This window comes from Pelophylax lessonae, assembly GCF_965119305.1.
Source record: "Pelophylax lessonae genome assembly, chromosome: 6".
Classification (NCBI taxonomy): Eukaryota; Metazoa; Chordata; class Amphibia; order Anura; family Ranidae; genus Pelophylax; species Pelophylax lessonae.
Window position 1 is genome coordinate 231,153,316 of NC_138773.1, and position 20,973 is coordinate 231,174,288.

Consider the following 20,973-nt stretch of genomic DNA (forward strand, 5'->3'; position numbering starts at 1 on the left):
AGTCTCAGCTGCATCCTCCAACATAAATGGCTCCTCACTGTCTAACGGGTCAGGGAAACAGAGTCAGACCCGCAGGGAGGTCCCATCTGCAGCGACCGACCCAGATGCAGGATCTGATGAGACAGGAGAGGGCGGGGATGGGAATTGCATCGCTAGGTCAACGCCCAACGCTATCCTTACCCCGCATGGGGGCTGAGCGACTCAAGCCTTCCACAGTGGGCGCTGACTGAGGCCTGCAAAAAGGGGGGGGGGGGCGGCCTTCCAAGGAGGTCTGCATAGGAGGCCTGCGTGGGACCCTGTTCTCCACCCCCAGAGCCTCCCTACCAGAAGGGGACACCCGTGTAGGCCATAAATTTGCAGCCTAAACTTTCAGCTGCCTGGTCGCGGGGGATCCGCGACCAGCCAGGGGAGACGGATGTCCCAGGGTAGAATGGCGGCATTAGCTGCCACAACTGGGGCCACCCCATACAAGATCCAGCCAGTAGGTTGCAAAGCGGCGGTCTAAATTTTCAGCCTGCCCGAGCACGTGGTACTCAACCGTCAGCAGTTCCAAGAGGACAGAAAAGGGCCACCCACCCAAAAAAAAAGGCTCACAGAGGGAGACAGGGTGCCCGCAGGTACCAGGGCAAGGGGCACCCACAGCCTGGGTACCAGCTACCCCCCCACCATGAGCATAGGCATACAAGCCAGCTAAATGCCACCCGGGGGGGGGGGGGGGGGGGGGAGAGAGAACCCCAACCAACCCAGGGAATACCCAGGCCCCACACCAAAACCAGGGAAGGCGAGGAGGGGGCCCTTACTATTTAGAGAGAGAGTGTGCAGGTAACACTCCCAAGACAGAAACCTCCTCGCTACCAAAGTGGGGGAGCTGCCGGCCAGAAGAAATGCTGCGGCCCAGGCAGAGACCCATTCGTATGCGACCATACGAGACCTTTAGCTCAAGGGCCAGCCCCCGTCCAGTGGGGCCATGTCACAGCCAACCAAGCGTGGAGCTACGGTCTGCACACGCTCGCTGGCAGGGCTCAGGGAACCAATGGAACTGCAATAGTCCAACCTGTCGCTCAGCCCAGCAGTTGACCGGACAGCTTGGTCAGTCGACCGGACAGCCAGCTTCATCAGCCGCGGCCTCAATTTTTTGGCCCGATCCGGCCATGTGAGGTATCCGCCGGTCAGCTTGGTCACTCACTCAGACAGCCAGCTCTGACAGCCGCAAGCCGCGGCCTCAATTTTTAGTCTGATCCAGCTGCGTGAGGCATCCGCCGGTCAGCTCAGTCAGACACATTTTGGTCAGCTTGGTCAGATACCCGGACAGCCGCGAGTAGGCCGCAAAGCTCTGGACTAAATTTTCGGCCCGACCAAGACACATGAGGCGCAGACCAGCGGATGAAGAAACATTAGTACCCCCAAGCCTTTAACCACCGCAGGGAGCTCAAAGGACACCCCTGCCCCAGTCAATAACCCCCAGGGGGCCGGGAACTTGCTCAAAAAACCTGTGTGCGATCCGGACAGCAACAACTGCATCCAGCCCCCCCTTACTGAAGTGGCAAAGATAGCTCCTAAATAACCCCCGGGGGGGGGGCAAGGGGGTAGGTTGGGGCCACCGTGACTGTTAAGAGGGGCTGGTGGAAATGGAAGGAAACCCGGGGGTCCGACCATCCCAAGGAGGGGCCCACGTCCATCCCGAGAACCGCAGGAGCTATGGGGGGGGGGGGGACACTACTCACCATACCAACGACAATCGGGTGGGGGCTACTCCGGACAGACTACCTCTCCACTCAGAGTGGGGGTGCTGATGGCCAAGGGGCACGCTGCGACTTAGGCTGAACCAGATTGTGTGCGTCCCAGCGAGGTGTTTCACTCGCGGGCCAGCCCCCGCCCTATCGTGGCTAGGCCTAGTGCAGGGCTATAACCTGCACACGCTCGCTGGCCGGACTGGGAGACCTTAAGGATCTAGGATGTCCAGTGCGAAACCCAGACCAGCTGTTGATTGCCATTTTCTCAGGATCATAACTAGTTAAAAAAAATTTAAATAAAAAAGCAAGCTAAGACCGAAGTCTCAGCCGGGAACTAGGTCCTACTCCTAAATTAGGCAGAAACAAACTGAATGTCTCTAGCAGAGTGAGTGGGTGTATGCCTGCAGGGACTGCCCCATAGGTGTGGTAAAGTTTTTTTCTTGCCTAGTGTCCTACTCCTGTAGGGGGCAGCATAACCCAATCTTCATATATCCATATATTTTGGTTAGGGTGTGTTCTAGGCTAGAGATGGAGCATGAAGTTGCTGGCAGTCCCTCAGTCTACATTCAGAGTGTCCAGATTGTCAGATGATACAAAGCCAACACTAAACCTAGATTATCAGTAGATCTGCAGACAACAGAGCAACATTGTACAGAGGTATGATCTATGCTGGGACTGATCATTCCATTCACTTCTAGTGAAACGAAAGTTGTAGATTAGCTTTAACGTCTGAATACACTGTATATTTAAATTCATAGGCGAGGTAAAAAGTGACAGAGGATCCAAGTAATGTATGTATGTATGTATGTATGTATGTATGTAAGTAGTAAAACAAACCAATACTATAGGGAATAACTAGAAAAAAAACAAAAAAAACAAACAGGCAATGGCCTTCCTTCTGCCATATTTACCTTGTTGGACCACTGGCTCCACAACTACACCTTTCCGGGTATTTTTATTCCATTTCCTTACCAGGAACTTTAACCTAGAATAAAATGCATACATTGTATATTAAAGCTCACAGTAAGCCAATCATTATCTTTAATACAGTCTTATGAGTGAGACTTGTTAGGGGAATATTCATTTTGACAAACTGTAACCATCATCTCATGATCTTACTAACTAGGTTTGCAATAGGCAAGACTATAGGGCACGTGGAACTATAATAATCCAGCAAAAGGTGTCAGATTTAATGAGAACATTTTTTTTTGTACGATAATGAAAAAGAAAGTTTGATTCAAACTAGGAAAATGGCATCCAGTGCTGTACACCTACATTAAGAGCCCATTCACACTAGGATCTGCATGTGAACTGCACAGGAACACTGTGTGGTTTCTGTGTGATTCACATACAATTCTGTGCAGTGCAATTTCAGCCTATTCATTGTGAATGGACCTGAAATTGCACTGCAGCAAAATCAGTGCATGCACTACTTTTTGAAACGCGTGGCAACTGCATTGCATGCTACTTTTGTACCATGTGATCCAGTGTGGGAAAACGCACTGCGTTTGCGACCTGCGTTTGGGGTGTAGTTAACTTTGAACTGACCCCTGGAGCAGATCGCAAGCACAGTGATTGGAAGGTGGTGTAGGAAGACGCACAGAAACCCGGCCTAAAGGCCCGTACACACGAGTCGACATTCGGCCGGGAATTTTCGTCCCGACGACAGATCTGCCGATTTTCGGCTTGTTAGTATGGTGCTCTCGACAACCGTCTCCGACTTTTCGGCCGAAAAAATTCTGGTGTGCAGGCTATAAAATTTTTGTCCACCGTCAAAACACGTCCGATTTTCATGCAGTCAGTACAGATTTCGACAGGGAAAAATCTTATGAGCAAGACTGGGCATGCTCAGAGATGAAAGAACACAAAGAAAGCAATCCAACACATGACATCACTTCTGAAGTAGAATTCTGTCGTGCGGGAAAATTCGTGTGCAGTCTAGAGCACATTCCAACCAACAGACGCCACTCTGGACAAAAGACGGACGACCGGTCGGCGGAAAATTTGTTGCGTGTGTACGAGGCTTAACACACACATGCAGCTTACCAGAGAATGTTGACCCTCAGGCTAGGATCTCCACAGATCATGTGGTTTTAATCATTTAACAGACTACACTTAGCCTGAGGGTCAACATTCTATGGTAAGCTGCAGAGTGTTTTAAGGTTAGAGTCCTGGTTGGAATCCAACTTTTTTCTTTCTTTCCACATGAATACCATCTAAAATCTTTTCCTCTAGTGAACTCTGATGACACTTTTTGCTAAATTACTGTTTGCACTTACATGGACTAGAACATTTAGCCTCCTATTATCTAGTTGGTTGGTGCACATATGCTTTTCACATTAGGTGTATATTGTGAGAACATTACTATGACGGTATTCACAGCCACTGGAAGTGAAAAACAGATGGTTTGAATTGCTTCAGATGGGACAGTCATATTTGTCAGCAATATCTTCATATAGAAATATGAAGATTTATTCCCATTGCCATGAAATCTGTAATTCCTAAATAATGTGTGTATTACATATCCCTCAATGTCATACAGGTTTTTCCTATGGTTTGTGTATTGAGATAATGTGTATTCCCGCTTCAATGTTCCAGAGACACACAGACTGTCATTAGCATTCTTGTCCTATTGTTGTGTATTAGGAGGGAATTGTGGATTGTGCCGTCCCATTGTCTAATGCCAACGACCTCACAATGTTCTGCCCAGATGGCCAGATAATTTGTTTAGGTTTAATTCTGTTCCTGTATACACTTTCATCTGCAATAATGTATTCAGCCAGAGGGGAGGGATTGTGTACACTGTATAGGAATGACTGAGTGTAAAACCCTGTTCCTATTGGATTGCGAATGTCATGTCCTGTCCCCAACAAGGTCCACCTGGGCAGTAACCTTGTGGGGAAAACTGTATAAAAGTCTGTTTCTTGTTCAATAAAGAGTTATACTTCAGCCTCAATCTAGAGTCCTGTCTCTCACTGGGGGAATCGGCTACAAGGGATTGCTATGTCCTCCATACTCCCTTGGATAATCACTAAGCTCTTGTAAGAGCTTGTGTAAGAGCTCATTTTGCTGCACTCTCTGGGGAAAGAGGTTCACCCATGGGAACCTGGAGCCTTGTCTTAAGTCCAGGGTGGGTAGGAGACGGTGAGACCCTAACCAAGCTGCGGCGGTTCGTGGGGTCTGAAGTGGTTACGGTGTCTGGTGGAGTGCTTGGAGCCCTCGGAGAGCACTAGGAGCATCCGTCAACGGAAGTACCCAGTCGGGGTGCCGGTTGATCCGTTACAATTATAATTTAATAATGTATGTTTATGCAGCAGGCTGTCCCTAGATTGATGGAATTTTATCACTGTTTGTCTGTATTAGGGCTATACTTTTGTACACATTGCACGTGAATAATGAAGAGACTGGTAGAAGGTCTAGTATTTATTTTTTTAAAGTGCTGGGGTTTTTTAATGTTTCAAGGGGGAGGATTAGAGGATTAGGAGAGAACTGAAAAAAATGCAAGCAAATGCCAGAAAATGCACAAAATATTTTCCCATTTTATGCAAGAAAATTGGAGTAATTTAAAGAGATATATATATATATATTTATATTATTAGCAGTGCATTAACCTTATGTGCAGTATGTCAGAGACCTGGGAGGCCCCAATGGATTCCCTCTCACTTCACTTCCTATCCATTAGCCAAAGCAGGAAGATATATCTCCCCAATGGGACACAGATTGCCAAAAAATTGACAGGGGTTAAAACCCTCCCTTACGCTATCTTAAATGAAAAAAAAAAAAATTGCCTACAATTATGCTTTCAAAGTTACAACCTATTAAGTGCACAGAAGGGCATTTTCAGTCATATCTGTACCTAGAGATGGCAATCACAGCCCGAACAGCTGATCGAAATTTGGTAAGGCCTGACTGGCATTTGGCAGGATACTGAAGGTCCGCAGGTGTTGGGTACACACCCATGCGTGCAATTAAGGACAATGTTGCTTTTTCACAAGCCTGGAATCCTCCCAAAAGGAGCAAGAGGTATTTCTTCTGGTATACTAGGGCTTTTCGGAAGCTCTCTGCTCTGAGGTATTTTCTGTACAGACGCTGCACCTGAAATAACATAAGACGTCTAAATTAGTTGTAGACACTATATTTCAATTGACTCTCCAGGAAAAAGTTAAACTGGGTGGTGGTGGGGAGGGCTGCAGTACTACACACTGCTCATTAAATTGCAAAAAAAAAAATAAAAAAAAAAAAAAGTAATTCGCTGGACATAATTCCGCTTCATAACGGGAAAAGGTTTACATCTAGTTTGTTGTGTAAAAAAAAAAAAACTAAGGCTTCGTTCACATCTTGGCGTTCCGGATCGTGGGCAGAATCGCGGTACACCTGTGCGATTTGCCGTGATTTGGGATCACAGGCAGAATTGCTGCGATTCTACTCGAGATCCGGAACGCCAATATGTGAACGGAACCTAAAACATTCTGACTTACCTGGAAGATAGCGATATATACATACACACAAACATACACAGTATCTCACACAAGAGAGTACACCCCTCACATTTTTTGTGAATATATTATATCTTTTCATGTGACAACTCTGAAGAAATGACACTTTGCTACAATGTAAAGTAGTGAGTGTACAGCTTGTATAACAGTGTAAATTTATTGTCGTCTCAAAACACAGCCATTCATTTCTAAATCACTGGCAACAAAAGAGAGTAAACCCTTAAGTGGAAATGTCAAAATTGGGCCCAATTATATTATATATTTTATATTATACTATAATTATATAATATTATATATTATAAGTCTATTACAGTTTGTAAGTTCTCCAATTTGTAGCAAGCAAAACAGAATAGCCCAGGAATAGAAGGTCTAAATCTTTTACTCCCCCTCAAACATATATAACTTACAGGGAAGTTTGCAACGAATCCCATTCGCATAAAGTGCCAAAACCCATGCAGGATCAAAATGCCAGAAACCTCATTACAGACTGCTCCAATGGCCTGAGTACAGTTCCTAAAGTTTTACCGAGGTTGCATTGATTTGGATTCACTGCTTCTATTGTTGTATTTGAAGACAGTGAGGAGTTGAGTTGGAAGAAACCAAGTAGAAAATAATAAACTTATTATGCTAAGAGAGATTTCGTAAAGAAGAGGTCCATCCAATTAAGGCACTAGCAAAAAACTGAGGACTTACAGGGTGGGGGTAGGGTTATAGAGGGGACAATCAGGATGCATGTCCTCAAAAGCTTGCCAATCACCTGAAAGTACCAGCCTATAACCCAGGGTCTACGTATACTCAAGTCTCTGTCCAATACTGTACGATCAAGATATATTAAAGTTTCACCCACCTTAATAAATAGTAGTATTGATCAACTATTGCTTATGAGGACAATTACCTGGAAGAAGCGAAGCTAAAATGTTTGTCTAACTTCAGTAGCTGCCTATTTGTTTAAGGACCGTGACTTCTGTCCGCATAGCATCTAGGCTAAAAATAGCTTTAGAAAAGAGTCTGAAGTGGCAACACCATTATTTTTCTCATGGCAGGCTCCATTTAAACAAATCTGCTAGTACCTGTTAAGAAACATATAGCCTAGAGCAGGGATTCCCAAACTACGGCCCTCCAGTTGTTCAGGAACTACAATTCCCATCATGCCTAGTCATGTATGTAAATGTCAGAGCCTTATGGGATGTGTAGTTCTGCAACATCTGCAGGGCCGTAGTTTGGGAATCCCTGGCCTAGAGGCAGCAAGAAAATTCAGTAGTATGAAGGAATTCTACTATATGGCACTGAGTCCCCAGTAAATGGGAACAAAAAATATCCAAGATGTTGCTATAGCGATGGAAACTAACAAAGAATACCTTAGAATTTGGAACATCAGATACAGGCCTGTTCTCAAGTGTTGCCTTGCTCAGCTCAGACTCCGCATTTTTTAAAGCAATCTGCAAGAGTCGTTTTTCACGATTCCAGACTGCCCGTTCAGCCTCCAGCACAGACTCTACAGATTCTGAATGCAGCTGCATATAAAAAACAAAAATAAATAAATAAATAATAAATAAATAAAAAAAAAAAAGCAGAACTGATCAGTGCACAACATTTTTTTTACAAAAAAGTGATTATTCGGGCAATTTTTATATTATTGCTTTTACATTTCTCCTGTAACTGTTTTACATCTTACACGAACTCTGTAAATAGGATTTTTATAACAGTGGGTTATATAATAAAAGGAAAACACAAAAACAGAGACAAGAGCATCATCTGCTTGCTGGCTGTGAAATTCTAAAATATTTGTATGCATTATGCAAAAAAAAAAAAAAATTAAATTAAATTAGATAAAAATCTTAGTGTTTCGGGCTGACCATAAAGTAAGCGAATGTACAAAACCACTATACACCTATTATAAAATGCTTGTGTATTCCCTAACAATTGAAGGCTATCACTGTCACACAAGGGTGTGGAGACACAAACATATCTGTAGTACCTCCAATCTACAGTTGTAGGTTTTAAAATACATAAACTGGTGCTGTGAAATAAAAAAAGTCATACTTCTGAATCCCTTGGTTTCTTGCATAGTAAACCCAATAAATAAGCATCTCATCAGCCAGTGGCTAGTTCTCTGGTATAGGCACACTGATTCTGTTTCTTTTTATATACTTTGTTCTTCTGTTATGGCATGATTAGAGTGCTCTTTGACATGCTAAACATTTTGTCATTCACTATAATTTCTCCTCTTGATGTACAACGGCTACTGACTTGCAAGTTATTAATATTCTATTTTTATCTGTATATCTAAATGCAGTTACACACTGTATTCCTTAAAACTTTTCAATAAAATAAAAAATTAACAGAGAAATTTTCCTAATTTACTACTGAAATTATTTTAACTAGAGAGCACTGGAGCCTCCGTGTTCAAATAAAAAAATTGGCATATTTCCTTCATTCCCTTTAAAAGTTTTTCTTGAAAAGGGTAAGGAATTCAATAAATGTGTCCTTTAACCATTTCTCTGCCAGAAGGCTGTCATATAATGTACTTAGCTTGAAGTGGTGATATCTGGATGATGCCTGCAGCTTAAGGAATTATCCAGATATCTTTGTGGGCAGTAGGAGGGGATGTTCCCCGGGCCCTCCCATGCGATTAGGGACTAGGAGATCCGATGCCGGACTACCATAGCGTGGTGAATGGTTCCCGGCCATCTCTATGATCCTGGGAGGCCGGAAGCGTTGTCACTTCTGGCTCTGGCAGATGTAAACACTGGCAATTTTTTCCCTTGGAAAGCAAAGATCAATTTTTTATTTTTGTTTAATCTCATGCTTTCCAGGGTAGAGAAGATATGTGAGGTCCTATAGACCCCAGATGTCTCCAAAAAGAGGGCCTGTAATGCCTAATTCATATTACAAGGGATGTTTAAATTTCTTGTAATAGGAATAAAAGTGATATAAAAAAAAAAAAGTAAAGCGACCTTGTTAAAAAAAATAAAATAAAAAATAAAGCACCCCTGTCCCCTCGTGCAGAAGCAAACACATTTATAGGCCGTGCCCGCATATGTAAACGACATTCGTACCACACATTAGTTATCCCCACAAACGTTGTAGCGAGAGCAATAAATTCTAGCACTAGACCTCCTAACTCTAAACTGGTAACCTGTAAAAATATTCAAAGCGTCACCTATGGAGATTTTTTAGGTACTGTAATTTTGCGCCATTCCACAAGTGTGCACAATTCTAAAAGTGTGACATGTTGGGTATCTGTTTACGCTGTGTAATAGCTTTTAAATTTTACCAGAAAATTGGGTTATATATTGTGTTTTTTTAATTAAAATTCATTAAAGTGTACTTTTTTTAAAAATTGTGTTTAAAAAGTTGCTGCGTAAATACCATGCGACATAAAAAATGACAATGATTGCCACTTTATTCTCTAGGATCGCTGATAAATATAAATATATATATATATATATATATATATATATATATATATATATATATATATATAATATATGTTTGGGGTTCGGAGTATTTTTTATTTTTTTTTCTTTGCTAAAAACAAGGATGATTTTCACATGCAGGAGAGAAATGCCAGAATTGGCTTAAATGGGAAGTGGTAAAAGTGGACACACTCTTAAATATTCACTTAAAGCATTGTATATTTAGTTGGAATAAACAAAATGTAAGGCTTCATAATAATCAGGCTTCCTAAAGAAAAAAAAAAATTCTCAAGGCATCCTTCAGGGCTTAGCGTGTAACCAAAAGCCCAGGCATTTGGTCATTAAGTACAGCAGGGACCAAAGGAAAAGAGAAAGTGTTGGAAATGCATCATTTTTTTGAAGTAAAGGTGGAATTACCTTTTATGCACTGGCCCATTCCCATTTGTAACAAGCTTCACAATCTCCAAAATACCATGACCAAAACTTACCGGCTCCTTATTCTCTTTATATGAAGGCTCTTGCGAGCTTCGGCTGAGTTTAGCAAGCTGACTTCTGAGCTCCAATTTCTCTTTAGTCAACTCAGACACCGTGGTTGCAAGCTCTTCATTCTCACGTTTGAGAACATCAACCACAACGGAGGGTGATGGAACAGATGTCTACAGGAAGGAATGCAATGTTAAACAGCCAATCTGATTAGAGGCATCTAGGCTACTGTAGAAAGTGCTATAATCGTACAGAGGCAAGAAGAACACTTTAAAAACACAAGGAAGATGAACAGTTAGGGAAAAATATACAGTAAAAACATAACCTGAAGATTTCCTCTCTGCAACTGTAACTTCAGTTCTGCCAAAGAGTCCAGCAAAGCTGTCACTTCTGCCTCATTTGGGAAGCCATGTTGTGCACTGAAAACAATACATTATAAATAATAGTTAATAATAGCTATCCATAAATGTAAAAACTTTGTGAGGGAAAGAAAAGAAAAAAAAAAAAAAAAAAAAAAAAAGTTACCTGTCCTTATTCTGCACCCATTTTTTGACTTGTAGTACAGTGTGAAGTAGCTGCTGCCAGACTGTCTGCATCTGACTGGTCAATGAGCCCACACTTTTATTGGGGCTAGATGTGTCTGTCCAGGCATGGTGCTTTCTTGAAGCCAACACACGTTCTTGTTCTTCCAAATCTGCCAGCATGTGCTGCAACTCCTGGATACGACGCTTATCTCGCTCATGTTGGAACTGCAAGTCCTATTTGAAGAAAATGAAGTGGTGCAGATAACAATTTGGATAAATGAGGCATTCATTAACTCTGTCTAATGTAAAGCTGAACGCCAAAGAGGAAAATTCTCATATACATATATTCTTCTATGGCCACAAAGGAAATACATATTGGGCACCAATTTCATTTACAAAGTCAAGATATAAGCTTGTAAAGCTGTGACGACAGTATCACTGTGCTGAGAACAGCTATGGCTGTAACTAAGTAGGTCCATCTACTACAGGCTGTCTGCAGAAAACAAAGACGTAGGTACATGACCAAATAAAATGCAATGGAGAGAGCAGCAGTGACTTAGTCTGCATTTTGGAAATCATCTGTACAGAGGCAAAGTGCAAGGGTTTTCATGAAGAATTACTGCACAGATCTGGAAATATACCAAGACGCCCAAGTTTCAATACACAATTGTATTTAGACAGTATTTCTCAAGCACTGAACCCAGCTTTGAGACACATATGGGCAACATGTGGTTTTCCATTGGTTATAAAAGTTAAGTTAATACCCAACACAGCCAACAAAAGTACATTGTTTCTAGTCGCTTACAGCAAAACCCTGACTGTCATTCCCAGTACATTTCATGATAAAATAATAAAAATACAAAGTCTAATATCATAATGGCAATTTGGTCGCTGGTGAAACTCTGCCAATGACAGTATAGACAAGAGTCTACTCTGCTTGCTGGCCAAACAAAAACCAAGAGGTCACTGCTCCCCAGCAAGAAACAGAGAATTGTCAGTGCTTGAGGAACCTCTAATAGAGTGGAAGCTGCACTTTTGTGACTGTGCCACCAGTGGCAGATTTACCAGTGAAACAAGGCATATCTACACTGGAAGAAGAAACTAAACATTTTTAATACGGAGGTCTGTGAGCTTTTTGTCTGGGTCTGACACCATGCAATTGCTTTTGTATAAATGTGGATTTCCAAGTATAGCAGAATTGAAGTCATATCTACTGATTTTTGGCCTCCAAAAATTGTCTGTAGGACAATATTGGGCGTCACTGCCATGAGCAACACTCCTGGTTTTTAGTTCTTACCATTATCCGCCTTTCCTGCTCTTCTTGTGCTCGGATGACTTCTGATGGCTTTGATCTAGTCATTTCTTTTTCACGTTCTTTTGCCCAAGCTCTTTCCTCCTCCTGAAAAATCAGTAACTGAGCTTGGTACTGATCTCGCTCTTTCTGCAGACGAATTTCTCGCTCTTTCTGCTGCTCCAACACACTGTCCAGTTGCTGTTTTTGACTTTGCATAGCCTCTAAAAGTGCACGCAGTTTAACTGCTGCCTCCCGCTCTTTTAGCATTTCTTCACGACAGGCTTGAACTTCAGATTCTAGCTGACGCTTTGCATCAACAGATTGTTTCTGGGTCTTTTCTACCATGGCAGCAAGGTCTCTGGCAGAGCGCCTTTCCTCTTCCAATTGATTTTGCAATGTTACCACTATTTTGCGTTCTTGATGTCGCTCTTCCTCCTGTCTGCAAAGCTCTTGGCTTTGCTGTTGTCTAAGTTGCTCCACAACATTCCGCTCAAGGGTCAAGGCACTTGACAAACTGAATGAATATTTCTTTTCCTTCTCCAGTTCAGTCTGTGTCTCAGACAGTTTCTTGTGCTCCTGAGCAAGAAGAGCCTTACAGCGAGACTGCTCTATTTCAAGTTCTTTCCTGAGATTACTAGTAGAAGTCTGTTCTTGCGACAAAGCTGCAGCAATCTTAGCATTAAGCTTTTTTTGCTCTTCCAGGGACAAAAATGACTCCTAAAAAAAAAAAAAAAAAATAGTAAAAAAGGAGATGATGAATTAAAAAGTGAATTACAGATACAAGAAATTGGAATACTTAAATGTAGCCCAGCTATAAAAGTTACCAGGGCTTGTATATTCTTCTGTTTAGCCAGGAGACGGCAGTTAAAAGTCTATGTAAAGTCTGTGATTAACAAAACTACCCAGTCCATACTGTTAAGCTGTGTAGAGCTCAGTGGACAGCATGTAAGCCAGGCTAACTATGAAACTACAGGTCTGATTGGAAGCTGAATGGATGAAAATTAGGCACTCCAGCATAGTTCTGCTTTTAAAATACTCAAAATGAACCAGTACTTCGATCATGAGGGACAGAGCAGTGTAACACCAAATTTTTACTATTAAAATGGTTGTAAAAAAAACACAAAACAAAGAAAAAAAAACAACACAGAAATAAACTTCCCCTGCCAGGCAATGTCATAAAGGTGCATCGCATCCTAGCACTTAATGCGGGACTTCCCTTAAACCAAGCCCTCCAGCAGCGCGCAGGCACTGCTGACAGGGCTTCCATCTTCACCCGGTCTTCCTTACAGATTCGCGGCCTCCAGGTACATGAGTGGCTAGGGCCACAATGAAGTCACTCCTGCACTACGGCACGGTATGCTGAACTATCAGAGCGCATGCAGTGTGAATAGCTCCTAAACAGTGCAAGTTTAGGAGATATTCACAGTATTATAGGCTTATTTGTAGGTACAAGGTGACAAATGGGATTTTTGACTTACCATAAAATGCATTTTTCTAATGTTCATTGACGGACACAACTCCAGATTCTTCTTAACCATTGGGTTATACTGTCCCCTACAGGAGTAGGACACTAGGCATGGAAAAAGCTGGACTACGCTTATGGGCAGTCCCAGGGGGTATACACCCACTCTCAGCTATAGGCACTCAGTTTTGTTACAAGCAGTGTCAGAAGAAAGCCAACTCCACAGAGGGGTGGGTGCTGTGTCCAATGAACATCAAAGAAAGGAATTTTGTACGGCAAGTCAAAAATCCCATTTTCTCCTTCGTTCTTTGAAGGACACAGCTCCTGATTCTTAACCATTGGGACGTTTTAAAGCAGTGTTAAACATGAGGGGGTGGGAAAAATCTGAAAAAAATTCCCAAGGCTAACCATAGCCAACCAGGTAACATAGAACTCAAACAACTGGAGCTCCCCTGAAAAACAGTACACCCTCAAAGAGGACCAGGTCCTCTAAACCGTAGCCAGCAAAAAGAAGCGGCAAAAAGAAGCATCCGCAAATGCCAACACAACCACTTACAAAAAACTTTGTAAAAGTGTGCACCGAAAACCAGGTGGCCGGCTTGCAAACCTGCATCACTGATGCTAGATAACGGAAAGCCCAGGAGACACTAAGCAACCTAGTAGAGTGTGCCCAAAACAGGGAAAGGAGGAACCTGACCCCTGTTGCAATAGGCCTGATCCACCGTCTGATCCATCTAAAAATGGTCGCAGAAGAAGCGGACAACCCTTTGTGAGGTCCGTCCGTGAGCACAAATAGAGAGCTTGACTTCCTAAAAGACTCCGTAGCTACCAGGTACACCCTAATTGTCCGGACCACATCCAAGACATGCAAGGCAATTTCCTTCAGATGTTTAGGCCTGGGACACAAGGAAGGTACCACGTCTTTATTCAAATGAAAATCGGAGACAACCTAGGAAGGAGTGACGGACAGAGGCAAACAACAGGATAACACTGTCCGTGCCGATACCCAGCATGCAGAGGTGATAGCCACCAAAGGAGGCCACCTTCTTGGGCAGCGTAAGCCGGGAAACCTCCCGAATAATTTCAAAGAGAAGCTTAAGTAGAGCTGAAAGCACCACATTAAGATTCCAGGGTGGAAATGAAGCCCGCAATGAAGGAACCAAATATCGGACACCCTGAAGAAAAGGTAAGCAGCAGGGAGTGTGTGGCCAAAGGTCGTAGGAAAAAGACCGCCAAGACCGATACCTGGCCCCTGATGGTACTTGAGGTCAATTTCTGTTTAACTCCCATTGAAGGACGGGTAAGATCTGATCCACCGAGAAGGAGCGAAGATGAACCCAAGAGACTCCCATCACGCAATGTACGTCTTCCACGTACAATAGTAGATCTTCCTAGAGGCAGATGTCCTAGCTTTTAACATCGCAGGAATCACAGATTCAAACAATCCTCCATCCTTCAGCACCTGGCATTCAACAGCCAAGCTATTAAAGCCAGCGACTGCAAAGCAGGATGGAAGATTGGTCCTTGGGACAGCAGATCCTCCCTGAGAGGAAGTCCCCAAGGAGCATCTGCAACCAGCTGTATCAGATCAGCATACCAAGACCGGCGAGGCCAGTCTAGAGCCACTAGAATGACCAGAATCCCTTCTGCCTAAATCCTGCACAGGAGTCATGGCAGAAGTTTGAGAGGGCTGGAACGAATCAGTCAGCCCACCTTAGAATTCTGGTTACTTGCCAAGCTGCCAGGACACTTCTTGTGCCCCCTTGGTGATCGACCTAGACCGCGGCCGTGGCATTGTTCGAATGAATTCATACTGGACACCCCTGAAGACGATTGTCCAATGAGCCAGACAAAGTGTGATCGCTCTGAGTTCCAGTACACTAATCGGCAGTCCAGACCCCCTGAGCACATCTGGGCGGAGGATGCCTCCCCACTCGGACAGGCTGGCATCTGTAGAGACAACCGTCCAGTACAGGAGGAGAAGGATTTTCCCTGTCGAAGTGCCAGAGAGCGAAGCCACCTCTAGAGACCGGGGATCCTTGACTCAATTTACCAAAATCACTTTAGACTAGCTCTTGTGTGGAACTTTGCAAACAGACCCCCTCGAGGGTGGACACCATCAGGCCCAGCACGTGCATGCAAGCCATGAGGGATGACCATCTGCTGAACAGAAGCTGAATTGCTTCCATGTCTGGAGTTTTTCACAAGGAAGAAACACTCTGGCTGAGGCAGAGTCCAGATTTAGACCCAGATAGTCCAGTTTTTGTGGACAGAACCAAAGCAGACTCTTGAATGTTCAGGATCCAACCAAACCTCCTCAGAGTTCGCATAACAATGTCCAGTAGTCGATCAGAGCAGTCAGAGACTCTCCTTGCAGAAGATCGTCCAGGTCCCCTAGTACCGCAATCCCCTGCTGACTCAAACAATGACAGAACCGGGGCCTACACTCCTGTGAAGACCTAAAGTGTGGAGGCAAGACCAAAGCTCAGTGCCACAAACTGATAATGCGCCTCGTCCACTGCAAAAAACAGAGGAAGCGCTGGCAACCAGCACATATTAGAATGTGCAGGTAGGCGTCCTTGATATCGATAGAAGCGAGAAGAAATCCCTCTTATGTAGGGACGCTATGTGAATGGACTCCATGTGGAATATCTGTACTTGCACAAAGCAGCTTAGCGCCTTGAGGTCCAGAATTGGACGTACCCTGCCTTCGTTCCTGAAGACTGTAAAGAGGTTTGAGTAAAAATCCCTGAAAATGTCCCCAAGTCGGAACAGGAACAAAGTGACCCCGTAAGCGATCTGGGGACAAGTGCAGGTTGGATGGGAAAAAAACCTTTCCGGAGGACAAGACCGAACTCAATCTCATAGCCTGACCAAACAACTTTGTGGACCCACTTGTTCTGTACCAAGGAGGTCCATGGATCCGGAAACCAGCCAAGACATCACCCCACCCTAGAAAATGGGTGAGGGTGCCCCTCATGCAGAGGCAGCCTTGTCCACAGGTCTGGAAGAGTCCGCTTGTGGCTTGCCAGACCAGGTACTCTTGGAACTGCTGGTGGAGGCCCTGACTTTTGATCCCTTGTCTTGAGACACTGAGAGAAGATGGGGCTCCTTGCCTTTGGTAGCCTGCGGAAGAAGAGTATAGTACTCTTCCCCCCCTGTGAGAACCTTTACAATGTCATCCAAGGAAGCTCCAAACAGGCGATCCCCTACAAGAGGGAGGTCAGATAAGGCCTTCTTAGAAGTACAGTCCGCAGACCAGCATTTCAGCCAGACAATACGTCGAAGGACCACTGCTGATACAGACAGCCTAGAAATCAAAAGGAGCTGCATCCAAAGAGGCATCACAGAAACTGTAGCCCCTGGACCAAACGGTCCGCCAGCTCCGCAAAGACAGGGGGATGCTGTTCTCCCTGCAGGTCCCGGCATAAAAGCTTAGCCCACTCTGTCAGAGTTTGCGACACCAGGGCAACAGTAATTACTGGTCTAGTTGCCGAACCAGCCAGACCATCCGCCCTCTTATTAGCTGGACCTGTAAAGGTCTAGGACTCCTCAACCAGGATGAAGGTAACTCAATTTGACCTGGAAACCGACGAGTCCCCTACAGGTGGGACTGTCCACCTTTAAACGCAGTAAGTCCTCATAAGGATACCGCAAACAAAACCCCACTGTTTTGTGACAAGTTGTCAAGGTAAGCAGAAAGAGGAACACCCTCGCCGCTTTGGAGGGCCTGTGGGAGCCAAAAGGAACCGGTGGTTTTGATGAGGCATCACCCGCAACCTCCATTTTTAAAGTTTCACTCACTGACACAAACAATGCTTCCACCAGCATCTACTTAATCGCAGCTAGAGAAGCAGAGGAATCATCCTCACTATCTAAGCACTCAGGGTGCGTGGACCCAGACCCAGTGGAGTCGTTATATACTGAGCTCACCCCGAAAACCTATCAGGAAAGGCAGCTGACTGTGATCCCGCAAAAGGGACACCGGCCAAGGGTCCACAAATGGACCACCTACTGGACCCCGCAAAAAAAACAAGGGGGTCGTCCTCCGAGCCCTCCATAGAGGACATAGCCCCTTAAAAAGGGGCTGCATGTCGTGACGCGGATGCGCAGACAGGGTACCCTCGTTAAAACGAGGCAGGTGCCCCACACAATGGTGGCAAGACTCAGCAGGCCATAAGCCGTGGACTAAATGTTTGTGGGGGCCCAGCCGCAAATGCACGGATCCTCAGCCCAGCAGATGCCCAAAGAAGAGTAGGGGCTTCAGCTACACGCACTGAAGCCGCCTCCCCCAACGGCGGCGCCCGACTTGGCCGCATATGCGTGCCTAGTAGGCAGCAGACCGCGGCCTAAATTTTTGAGGGTGCCAGGACGTGAGCCCCAGCGGAGCCAAATACCCAGGGGCAGCGGAGGGGAAGACGGATGCCTAAATGGGAGGCAGTGGCTTTAGCTGCCTCATATAGGTTCCGACGAGTAGGACACAAAGCCGCGGCCTAAATTTTTGTCCGGATTTAGCCGGGTGAGGCGCGTACCCGTGGATGGTAAAGCATCCGCCCCCCCCAGCCCAACAACCGCCGCAGCTAGCCCAGAGGACATCCCTGCCCCAGTCACCAACCCCCAGGGTGGCAGGGAACCCTGCTCAACCAGCTCCTCACCTGGGGGTGGAAAGACTCACAGTGACCGAAATTTTAGATGGGCTGGGGGGGAAGGGAGGGGAAGCCGGGGGACCGACCATCCCAGGGAGGGGCCCACGTCTACTCCAAAAACCTCAAGGGGTAGTGGGGGGGACAGCTAATTACCCCACCAGGAACAGGTTCGGCACCGCTCCCAACAGGACACCGCTCCATCGTAACGTGGGTGCTGTCGGACCAGGAGGAAACGCTACGACTCAGGCCGAAGCCAGTTCGTATGAGTCTTTGCAAGACGTTTAACTCGCAGACCAGCCCTCGTCCACTGAGGCTATGTTGTGGCTGCCCTAGTGCAGAGCTGCAGTTTGCACGCACTCGCTGGCCAGACTGGGGGGACCCTAAGGATCTATATTATCCAGTTAGTTGCCCAGTCCAGCACTTGATTGTAGTTCTCACAGAAACAAAATAGAGGAAAAATAAAATCAATTTAAAATGAAGAAAATTGCCAGGACCAGAGATCCCAGCAAAAAAAGTCCTTACTCCTGACTAGGCAGAAAAAAACCTGTGTGCCCATAACAGAGTGGGTGTATACCCCCTGGGACTGCCCATAGGTGTAGTCAAGCTTTTTCCTGCCTAGTGTCTTACTACTGTAGGGGGCAGTATAACCCAAAGGTTAAGAAGAATCAGGAGCAGTGTCAATCCACTTTACCGAGAACACACCATTTAGTCCATACTTGGGCGGCTGTGAATGAAAAGTTAAAAAGCTTTCTAAAATTTCCAAACTTCTATTAAGTGACTAAGCCTGTAAAGTCAAGCTAATGCAGAATGTTGGGATGGTCCCATCTCTCACTATGACCTCAGATTAATCAAACAGCCTTACTCCTGAATAAAGAGAATAATGTCAAATTGCAGCCAATGCTTTAGGCATTCTTGTTGGGAGTTTGCTGCAAGGATTATGGCCGGATTTGTAGCATAATCAGCTACACCAACATCAGAGTACAGGATATACAGTTGTGCACATAAGTTTACATACCCTGGCAGAATTTATAATTTCTTGGCCATTTTTCACAGAATATGAATAACACAAAAACTTTTCTTTCACTCGTGGTTAATGTTTGGCTAAAGCCATTTATTATCAATCAACTGTGTTTACTCTCTTTAAATCATAACAACTGAAACTACCCAAATGACCCTGATCAAAAGTTACATACCCCAGTTCCTAATACCCTGTATTGCCCCCTTTAACATCAATGACAGATTGAAGTCTTTTGTGGTATTTGTGGATGAGGCTTTATCTTCTCAGATGGTAAAGCTGCCCATTCTTCCTATCAAAAAGCCTCCAGTTCCTGTAAATTTGTCGAAGCCTCCAGTTCCTGTAAATTTGTCGAAGCCTCCAGTTCCTGTAAATTTGTCGGCTGTCTTGCATGAAGTGCACATTTGAGATCTCCCCAGAGTGGCTCAATGATATTGAGGTCAGGAGACTGAGATGGCCACTCTAGAACATTCACTGTATTCTGCTGTAGCCAATGACAGGTCGACTTGGCCCTGTGTTTAGGATCATTGTCAGCTTGGAATGTCAAAGTACGACCCATGCGCAGCTTCCCGGGCTGATGAATGCAAATTTTCCTCCACTATTTTTTGATAACATACTGCATTTACCTTGTTATCAATACTGACCAAATTTCCTGTGCCTTTGTAGCTCACACATCCCCAAAACATCAGCGATCCACCTCCGTGTTTCACAGTAGGAATGGTGTACCTTACATCCTAGGCCTTGTTGACTCCTCTCCAAATGTAGTGTTTATGGTTGTGGCCAAAAAGCTAAATTTTGGTCTCATCACTCCAAATGACTTTGTGCCAGAAGGTTTGGAGGCTTGCCTCTGTGCCGTTTGGCATATTGTAAGCGGGATACTTCGTGGCATTTGCGTAGTATGGCTTTCTTGTGGCAACTCGACCATGCAGCCCGTTTTTCTTCAAGTACCTCCTTATTGTTCATCTTGAAACAGCCACACCACGTGTTTTCAGAGTCCTGTATTTCACCTGAAATTTCTTGTGGGTTTTTCATTCCATCCCGAACAATTTTCTTGGTAGTTGTGGCTGAAATTTTAGTTGGTCTACCTGACCGTGGTTTGGTTTCAACAGAACCCCTAATTTTCCACTTCTTCATTAGAGTTTGAACACTGCTGGTTGGCATTCTCAATTCCTTGGATATAGCTTTACATATCTCTTTCCTGTTTTATACAGTTCAACTACCTTTTCACGCACATCCTTTGACAATTCTTTTGCTTTCCCCATGACTCGGAATCCAGAAATGTCAGTGCAGCACTGGATGAAAGATGCAAGGGTCTGTCAGGAGTCCAGAAACTCATTGGACCTTTTATACACACACACACTAATTACAAGCAAACCGATCACAGGTGAGGATGGTTACCTTTAATAGCCATTCAAATGCCATAAGCCCCGTACACACGTAGCGATTGTCGGCCGTAAATATTCGATCGGCCGATTGTCGGCTTGTTAGTATGATGCTTCCGACAGCGCATTTTCGCCCGAACAGAATCTGTCGTGCAGGCATTAAAATTTTTGTACGCCGACAACAGAACGGCCGATTGTTCGCCAGTCAGTACAGAATTCGGCCGACAATCAGCAGATTTGCAAGACTGGGCATGCTCAGAGAAGAAAAAAACACACGGAAAGTAAACCATCACATGACATCACTTCTGCAGTCGGCTGTTGTCGGCCGATAAAATTCGTGTGCAGTCTTTTGCACTTTTCAGCGGACAGGACAGCCCTGGACAAAAGACGGCCGATCGTTCGGCCGACGATCGGTACGTGTGTACGGGGCTTTAGTGTCAACTTGTGTGCATGTTATCAGGCCAAAATCACCAGGGGTATGTAAACTTTTGATCAGGGTTATTTGGGTAGTTTCGGTTG

The 20,973-nt window shown here is 44.8% G+C and overlaps 1 protein-coding gene across 1 annotated transcript in view; it reads right to left on the reverse strand.

Annotated features, from left to right (window-relative positions):
* The window catches only part of PCNT (pericentrin), a 193,301-nt gene that overhangs the window by 21,471 nt on the left and 150,857 nt on the right, over positions 1-20,973 (reverse strand). Inside the window, exons 40-46 of the mRNA XM_082260893.1 lie at positions 11,953-12,666; positions 10,657-10,889; positions 10,457-10,550; positions 10,137-10,304; positions 7,588-7,743; positions 5,590-5,828; positions 2,645-2,718 (exon numbers count right to left, since the gene is read on the reverse strand). Of these exons, the coding sequence (XP_082117019.1) occupies positions 2,645-2,718; positions 5,590-5,828; positions 7,588-7,743; positions 10,137-10,304; positions 10,457-10,550; positions 10,657-10,889; positions 11,953-12,666 (1,678 nt within the window). The remainder of the gene's footprint in view (positions 1-2,644; positions 2,719-5,589; positions 5,829-7,587; positions 7,744-10,136; positions 10,305-10,456; positions 10,551-10,656; positions 10,890-11,952; positions 12,667-20,973) is intronic.